At 41.8% G+C, this 9,472-nt stretch overlaps 1 protein-coding gene across 1 annotated transcript in view; it reads left to right on the top strand.

Moving 5' to 3' along the window:
• FAM184B (family with sequence similarity 184 member B) overlaps positions 1 to 9,472 on the top strand; it is a 120,181-nt gene that overhangs the window by 56,531 nt on the left and 54,178 nt on the right. The window contains exons 4-5 of the mRNA XM_007449823.1: positions 3 to 106; positions 673 to 876. Coding sequence (XP_007449885.1) covers positions 3 to 106; positions 673 to 876 — 308 coding nt within the window. The remainder of the gene's footprint in view (positions 1 to 2; positions 107 to 672; positions 877 to 9,472) is intronic.

Below are 9,472 nucleotides of genomic sequence, written 5' to 3'. Positions count from 1 at the left end.
AGTCCTGGGGAAAGAGAATGATTTGGAAGCCTGCAGTCTCCATCCTCAGCAGGAGCAGAACTTTCCGAAGGAGTGTGTGTGCACGAAAGGAGGCACAGAGACACAGGTACTGTCTGACCCAGCCCTGGGGATGGAGCAGTCACAGGGGGACTCTGCAGGAATGAGCTTCAGATGGAGGCCAGCCCCAAACCATGACAGGTCCACTTGGAAGCAACAGGTTCCATAGTTTCAGGGGTGGATGCGTGGGTGTGAAGTTGCAGCCAACATCCTGCCAACTGCATGTCATTGCATGTCAAGCTAGGAGACGGAGAATGTAGCAGAATTCTCCCAACTCCTTATCATTAGCTTCTGGGAAACTGGAAGCTTGCTTAAGATTCCTGCTCTATGTTCCCAATCAAAAAAACAAAGCATTTTTTAGAAATGGCCATAGTATGGGCTGGAATATCTGATCCTATGACAGTAGATACACTACTCCAAAAAGCCCTGTTCCGACGGTGGATAAAGTGAAGTCTCTTACAGATATCACACATGTGATTTTATAAACTTCATTGTACCTTGTGATACATGCTTTGAAATCAGTAATCAACATTGTAGAAGTTAACACAAAACAGAAATGGTGATCTCCTTCTCTCCCCACCCTGGCAGTTTTACAAGCCCTTTTTCTTTTTATAGACCAAGAAAGAGGCATGTATTGAGACAGAATATATGAAGCAGAAATATGAAGAAGACCTTCGTAAAATCAAAGATCAGACAGAAGAGGAGAAGAAACATCTCCAAGACCAGCTGGTGAAGCGCCTAGAAGACTCGGTGAAGCACACGGTGGAAATCCAATTAGTTCGCTCATCAGTGGAAGCTGAGAGGCAGAGGCTACAGAAGGTGAGGTCCCCTTACAGAGATACCGTTCCGTTCGTTTTTCCTTGCCTCTACCTCCCTCCTTTCCTCTTTTGTTTCTTCTTTCCTTCCTCAAACATTTACTGAGCTCCCGTCGTCTATAGATCTCAGCTAGTTCTCTGATCAGAGGGAGTTCAGAGTCTTCAGGAGGAGACAGGGCACCCCAGGGCTGTGAGACAGTAGAGCCTAGAGTTGTTGACATGGGGTGGAATTGTGTCGTATGAGTGTTTAACTTAGGGAAATTCAAATCCTCTAATCTGCAAAAACAGAGAAATAACATGAAGTGAACACGCAGGCCTGGCAGACTGCCTGGATTCAAATCCCAGCTCTGCCACCCTCTAGCTCTGTGACCACAGAAAGTTATTTAACCTGGACTCCTCACAGGGAAGCTCTGCGGGGCCCCAAGTTACTCATTTATAGAACAGATGGTGATAATAGCACCTCACAGAGTAGCTGCGAGGATTGCATGAGGTACTCCATGTGTGAAAAAACGAAGCACATCATAGTAAGAGTGTAAGAGCGTAAGAGGCACTAGGTAAATGAAGGTAATTAATTAACAAGTGGGAGAGAAGTTGCTCAGCCTCTGAGTACTGTTCCAACTTCCCACGAAAGGGGGCGTTTTCTGCTGAGAGGGAATGCAAAGCATCATCCCTCGTGTTTGCTGAGGAAAGCAAATAACACATGTATATGAATGCTTTAGGAAGAGGGTGCAGTATATCAGTATTATTGTGAGCATAGGTGGTGCTTTAATTATTATAAGAAGGCTTCTTTCTAATCTAAGAACTTGCATTATCACTATGAGTTGTCACTGAAAGATAATCATATATCACTGAGGAATGCAATGTGTGGTGGTGAAGAGTAGTAGATACTCAATAAATATGTCTTGGATAAATAAATGAACTTAAGAAAGTCTAGTCCTGGGTCCAAGTCCTGACTCTTTCACTGACTTTACTACCACGGATAGGTCACTTAATCTTTCTGAAACCTGATTTTGAAAATAAGGATAAATACTTTGGGGGCTTGTTATGTGAATTAAATATGGTGGTTTTTAAAATTATTTATTTATTTATTTACTTTTGGCTTCATTGGGTCTTCATTGCTGCACGCGGGCTTTCTCTAGTTGCAGTGAGCAGGGGCTACTCTTCATGTGGTGCACAGGCCTCTCATTGCAGTGGCTTCTCTTGTTGCGGAGCACGGGCTGTAGGCGCACAGGCTTCAGTAGTCATAGCCCGCAGGCTCTAGAGTGCAGGCTCAGAAATTGTGGCTCATGGGCTTAGTTGCTCCGTGGCATGTGGGATCTTCCTGGACCAGGGCTCGAACCCGTGTCCCCTGCATTGGCTGGCAGATTCTTAACCACTGTGCCACCAGAGAAGCCCCTAAATATGGTTTTATATATAAACTCTTATCTCAGTGTACAACATGTAGCAAAAGTTTGATAAACGGTGGCTGTGATTAGTTACCATGTGCATTCGATGACATCATGTGTGATAATGTTATTTAGTGTCCACTATACTTTATAAAGCACTTTATTCTTATGAACACATTTAATCCTCCCAACAGGATTACAAAATGAGTGTTCATATCCCCATTTCAGAGGTGAGAAAACTGAGGCTCAAAGATGTTATATATCCACTCACACAGACAGTGAGTGGTGCAGCTACATTAAAACCTGACAGCCTGACTCCAGAGGCCGTGGTTTCCCATCCCTGCACAGAGCGGGAAGCAGCTGTATTGAAAGCACTTTCCTCCCTATGAGCAGTGACTGGTAGCACAAATCCAATCCTCATTGGAGGAAAGCTGAACCCGCTTTCCATCGTGAGCCACAATCAATGGGAGGGACAGTGGCTCTCCCAGAGCTACAGGTTGCCCTGGTAACCTGTCAGCCAAGCCTGACTCTGAGTGTAGAAATCCCACTTCAGCTTTAATCAGAGGCATGGATCCATTTGGGAAATGAATCATGTAGAAATAAATTGCATTTCCTCCTGGTTTTTTATTTTATTTTAAAAAATTATGGTCATTTCTACAAACTGAGGATGTAAGTTATATAAATTAGGCCACGCAGACTACAGGAAGGTAAAAACTTGAAGAGGTCCCAGATCTGGTGTTCATGGACTAAAAATAGATACCGGTTTCCCCTCTAGAGTTAAGAGCACACTGTTCCTTTGGGCCCTTGAGTATAAGTATGTTGTGTATCATGAATGCTACTTTAACCTGAAAAAGACACCACAGGAGATGGGCTGGAGTTCACCCAGACAGTTTATCTGCCTTTCCTGTCTGTAGGATTAGATGATATTACGACTTAATCTTCACAGACAGAGCAGAGTACATGTCCTCTAATTAGCACTTGCCCACGTTGATTCCTAGGAGAGTGTGGAAAGATTTATTGAGTCCTCACTGAGCTGTTCTAGACACTGCTGCATTCTACACCTCATTTGTATCACTTAGGATTCTGGGTGGCAAGCATCACAAACCCACCCTGGGCGGTTTAGGTAAGAAAGGAATTTAGTAAAGGGTAATGAAAAGCTTTCTGGAAAACCAGGGAACTGGGCTTGGCAAGCTACTCAGTGATGAAGACACCCTTGCTGCCACGTCTGAGCCCAGACCTTCTGTTTACACAGCTGACACCACCAACACTGGGCCCTGGATGTTTCCTGCAGAACTGCACTGTCCAATATGGTAGCCTCTTGACACATGTGGTTATTTACATTTAAATCAATTACAATTAAATAATATTTTAAATTCAGTTCCCCAGTGGAACTAGCCACATTTCAAGTGCTCAAATGCCATATGTGGCTAGTGGCTCCCAGATTGGATAGCACAGTGTTGAGGGATTTCTATACATTAGCTACATTATATTTTAGAACATTTCTATCATCACGGAAAGTTCCGTCAGTCAGAGCTGCTGTAGAATGGCTGCCCCTGCTGCCCCTGGAAAGTTCAGTTGCCAGATCCTTTATGACTCCAGCTTGTACATATCGATGGCTTCCAATTCAAAATCTGGGGTGGGTGTGTCTGATTGGTCACATGCCTTTATCACATGCCTCAATCACATGCCCTCATCACAAGGGAGTCTGGGAAGGTAAGTCTGACATTTTCTGGTTCTGTGGTGGAAGGATGGCTCTGATGTATCAGATGGAGAATTTCCCAAACATTCAGAGAAGGATCAGAGGCTGGGCAGCCAAAAGGAACAACAGCTCTCCACTCCATGATTTAGTTCTTACCTCAGCCCTGTAGACAGGGGTTGTTTTCCCATTTCACAGATGAGGAACCTGGGAAATGAAGTCACTTGAGTATCACATGAATTGGGTGTGAGTCAGGGCTGCCTTGACTCCAAAACCACTAACTTTTGTCCTCTGTCTATGTAGCAGAACAGAATAAACATTGCCCTGGGCCTTGGAGAGCAGCCTTCAGGTCTTCACCCTGCCGGTATCCATTTATGGTTTATTTATCATTCATTGAATGCATACTTGGTGTTTTGAGCAATGCAGGGATACAGGAATCAGCCATGCCTACAGGGAGCTCACAGTCTGGAAGGAGGAACAAGACATGCACTGAAACCATCTGTCAAGTCTGGGTGTAAGAAGTGCTGTGCTGGGGAAGCAGCCACATTGTCACCTTAAATAAGTCACCCCAAACCATTCTAGGCCTCTGCTTTCTAATTTCAGTAATAATGTGAATGTGAATGATTTTGTCTAATTCTTTTCAACTTTTTATTTCTATCAACTCCAAAAATACTCTTCATTGTTTAGAAATAGGTTGCTTAATTTCCAAATATTTGGAACCTTTCCAGATATCTCTTTGTTATTGATTTCTAATTTAGTTCTCTTGTGATCAAAGAACAGATTCTGTTCTTTCCTTTTCAATTAGCTCATATTATTGTATGGCCCAGGGATGGTCTGTCTTGATGAATGGTCCAGGTGCCCTTGAAAAGAATATGGATCTGCTGCTCTTGAGTGGAGTGTTTCATAAATGATAATTAGGTTAAGTTGGTTGATAGTGTTGTTCAAGTATCTTATTTCCTTACTAATTTTTTCTCTATTTGTTCTGTTGGTTATTGAGAGAGGAGTATTGAAATCTCAAATTTAAATTGTCAGTTTTTATACTTCCCCTTTTAGTTCTGTCAGTTTTTGCTTTAGATAAATTCAAACTTATTTATGAGGTACATACACATTTAGGCTTATTATGTCTTCTCAATGAATTGGCCCCTTACTCATTATGGAATATTCCTTGTCCCGAAGTCTGCTTTGATAAAAATACGGACATTCTATCATTTTTGTGGTTAGTGTTACAGTCTATTTTAATCCATTCCTTTACTTTTAACCTACCTGTGTCTTTCTAGTCAAAGTGCTTTTGTATTGGGTTGGCCAAAAAGTTTGTTTGGGATCCGTAAGATGTTACAAAACCTGAACGAACTTTTTGGCCAACCCAAATAGGATAGCTGGATTTTCTGTTTTATTCAGCTTGGCAGTCTGACTTTTGAGGGTCATTTAGACCGTTTACATTCAATGTAATTATCATTAAGTCTACCATATTGCTGAGTTTTTTTTTTCTTTTTGTCACATCTTTTTTCTTTTTGCCTGTTTTCCTGTTTATTTTTGATTACTTGAATATATAGCTTTTGGTATTCCCTTTTTTTGTTTTTTTTTTTTTGCGGTACCCAGGCCTCTCACTGTTGTGACCTCTCCCGTTGTGGAGCACAGGCTCCGGACGTGCAGGCTCAGAGGCCATGGCTCACGGGCCCAGCCGCTCCGCGGCATGTGGGATCCTCCCGGACCGGGGCACGAACCCGTGTACTCTGCATCGGCAGGCAGACCCTCAACCACTGCGCCACCAGGGAAGCCCTGGTATTCCCTTTTTTATCTCCACTAGTGACTTGTTAGATATCCTTCTTTTGGGGAGGGGATGGTGTGCCACGGTCGCTGTAGGATTTATAACATGCAACTTTATCATTGCCATCGAATAATATGATGTTACTTCATACATATTGTGTTGCTGTAAGGTTTGTACGGAGAAGCAGTAGATATATACTTCACTGTACAAACCTTACAGCAACACACTATTTTTATTTAGCCTTTCCTAACCTTTGTGAAGTTGTTGTCATATGTTTTACTTTACATATGTTATAAACTCTACATCGCTTTTCTATTTCCTTAAATAGTCAATTATCTCTTAGAATTTTTAAATGATAAAACTAAAGTCTTTTATATTTTCTGATTAACCGTTGCTACCCTCTTCATTCCTTTGGCATATTCAAGCGCCCCATCTGGTATCATTTTCTTTTGGCCTGAAGAACTTCCTTTAATGTTTCTTTTTTTTTTAAATCAATTAATTAATTAATTAATTAATTTATTTATTTATTTAGGGCTGTGTTGGGTCTTCGTTTCTGTGCGAGGGCTTTCTCTAGTTGTGGCAAGTGGGGGCCCACTCTTCATCGCGGTGTGTGGGCCTCTCACTATCAGGGCCTCTCTTGTTGGGGAGCACAGGCTCCAGATGCGCAGGCTCAGTAGTTGTGGCTCACGGGCCCAGTTGCTCCACTGCATGTGGGATCTTCCCAGACCAGGGCTCAAACCCGTGTTCCCTGCATTAGCAGGCAGATTCTCAACCACTGTGCCACCAGGGAAGCCCCCTTTAATGTTTCTTGTAGTGTCAGTCTGCTCACAGCAAATTCTCTCAGTGTTTATATGTCTGAAAATATCTTTATTTTGCCTTCATTTTTGAAGGTTATTTTGCTGGGTATAGAATTTTAGGTTAACAGGTTTTTTTCTTTCAGCACTTTAAAGATGCTGTTCAACTTTTTAAAATTTTTGGTTTGTATTTTCCTCAGATGAAAAGTTGGTAGCCACTCTCATCTGTTCTCCCCTGTGCATAGTGTATCTTTTTGTTTTCTGATTGCTTTTAAGACTTTTTTCTTTATCATATCACAGTTTGATTATGATATGTCATGGTGTGATATTCTTTGTGTTTTTCTGTTTGGGGTTCTGTTTGGACGTCTTGGGTCTGTAGGTTATAGTTTTTTTCTGTATTCAAATTTTTAAATTGAATTGTAGTTTATTTGCAATGTTTTGCTGTGGGTTATAGTTTTTATACAGTATGGAAATCTTAAGATCATTATCTCTTCTGCCTTCCCCTTCTGAGTGACATTTCAGGCTTTGTACTGGTTTACTGTTTCAGCTACACCAGGAACTTTACTATAAATACATACCAAAGAGTGATTTTTCTTCTTGAAAAAATTTCACGTGTTTTCCTTTAAAATGCCAACTGAAATCTCTGCTTGGTGATTTCCTGTGGCTGCTTATTTGTTGTTCCCGTCACAGTGGCTCCCTTATGTGTCTTTTCTTAAACTGCCAGTAATTGTGGACAATCTAGACAAGAAAGCAGAAAAAGGGTGGGAGTCCTGCTTTTGCCTCTTACCAGCCATTGGATTTGCTTCATGTGAAATGGATGCAATAAAGCCTTTTTCCATAAGTATTATGAGAGTTAAATGAGAGCAGAGCTTATGAAAGTACTCTGTGAATCCTGTAAATTAATAGCCCATGGAGCCTTCTTCCAGGGGTGGGATGCAGCAATTTATATACCTGAAAGCATTCATCTTCTTCTTTTTCCTCATGTTCTTGTCTTTGTAGTTGTTTTTTCTCTTTCCACGAGTTAGGAAGAGAATGTTGGCACTTCCTGTTGAAATCCTCCAGGTCACTTGAGGAAATTTGTGGGGAAATATTTTCCCTTTAGGTCCATCTGTCAAGGCAACAGCTAAGCTGTGATTGATTACATATACCCTAGGACATTAGGCTGCGCAAGATTAGAAATAGCCACTGTTTTATGCTAAGCATCTTTCTCGCAGGGGGTTTCCACTGTGCTGTTACAGTGAACATGCCTTGGCAGAGTTAGCGAGTGTCTGCACCAATAAGCATGTTAAACAAAACTTCTGTTCAATAAAAGATTCTGCGAATGAGGGACTAAATAATGAAGTAAAAATAAATCAGAATCTTTGCTGAGGGGACGGCCGTATTTCTGATGGTTGCTTAAGTTATCTCAACTTGTTTCAAACAAAAAGTTTATCTATCATCTTCAGAAAATGAACTCTCCAAAGCAACATGCCCTGCAAAAGGAGATGGTGGATTTACTGAAGACACTATTCATTGAGCTAAGTGTCCACATCATGCGACCCTTACAATCTAATCACAGCCCTCTTTTCTTCTCTTTTAAATGACTGACCCCAGGGATAATGAGAAGCGCCACCCCAGGGCCACTGGCCTGGACTGGGGCTGGCCCCATAGAGAGTGTAAAGGTGTCATCCAGATGATCAGTAGCAGCATCTCTTTAGATGATCAGGTTAGAAATCCAGGAGTCAGAAATCCAGAAATCCATAATTTCTCTGTCATCCCTCACATTCGATCAGCCATAAAGTCCATTCATTCTGCGGTTGACCCTTGAACAACGTGGGAGTTAATCCAAGTATAACTTATATTAGGCCCTTCGTATCTGCAGTTCCTCCACATCCACAGGTTCAACCAACCACAGACTGTGTAGTACTGTAGTCCTTACTGTTGAAAAATGTCCACGTATAACTGGACCCATGCAGGCAGGGAAGAAGCACAGCCAAGGGGTCATCCTTTCCTGAGTTTGGATCTTGACTCTTCTGCTTATGGGCTGCATGACCTTGGGCAAGTTATTTAACCTCTTCAAGCTTCATTTCTTCATCTGTATAATGAGCTTTAACAATACTACCTAGCTCATAGGGTTTTCATAAGGATCAACGAGATGATCTGTGAAAAGCGCCCAGAAGATGGTACACACTCAGTAAATGTCAACTGCTAATATGTCCATCTACTTCCAGTGAGACCATAAAGGTCTGTAATCAATTATCACCATCCAACATGGTATCTACGGCGTTATAGCTGTTGACTTTGCTGCCTATCTCTTTCACGCAAATGTGAGCTCCTGGTGAGTAAGCATATTGTCTGTTTTTATCCCCAGCTTCAAGAACAGTGCCAAGCACTTGGTAGGTCTCAATAAATATTTGTTGAACAGATAAATGACTTAATATCTACCTAAAATTCAGCTACGAGGAACAGAATATTTCATCCACTGCTCTAGACACTTGAAAAATTTCCCCAGATATTAAGCTACATCAGAAAGTGTAAGCATCTGTAAGAATAGTACTACTTAGCATTTATCGATCCCTTACTTTGTACCTAGAACTGTGCTAAGCATGTAAGTAATGCATTGAATCACAGAGAGGTTGGGAAATGTGCCCAAGATCACACAACTAAAATGCAGCTGCACCACTCACATGGGCTCCAGAATGTTCTTTTATCTGGATCTGCTTTGTGCTGAGACTATGAGGCTGTGGGGAGGGATCATGGAGGAAGCAGCCCTATGAATCCCATCATTTTGACTAAAGTAAGGATGCTGTTGAGAAGGCCAAAGAAGAAATTTCATTCTGCTTTTGATATTTCCCTGCAACTGAGAATATAGTTGGCTTTTTGATTTATAGAACCGTGTCAGTAATGAGCATTCTCTTTTCTTATTTGACACTACAAAATTTAAAGCCAGGGGTTTACTCTGCCCCCACCCCCCCACC

Source organism: Lipotes vexillifer, unplaced genomic scaffold, assembly GCF_000442215.2.
Source record: "Lipotes vexillifer unplaced genomic scaffold, Lipotes_vexillifer_v1.1 scaffold1067, whole genome shotgun sequence".
In the NCBI taxonomy this organism is placed as follows: Eukaryota; Metazoa; Chordata; class Mammalia; order Artiodactyla; family Lipotidae; genus Lipotes; species Lipotes vexillifer.
Note: the sequence above shows the minus strand (reverse complement) of the source record. Positions and strands in the feature narration are given on the sequence as shown.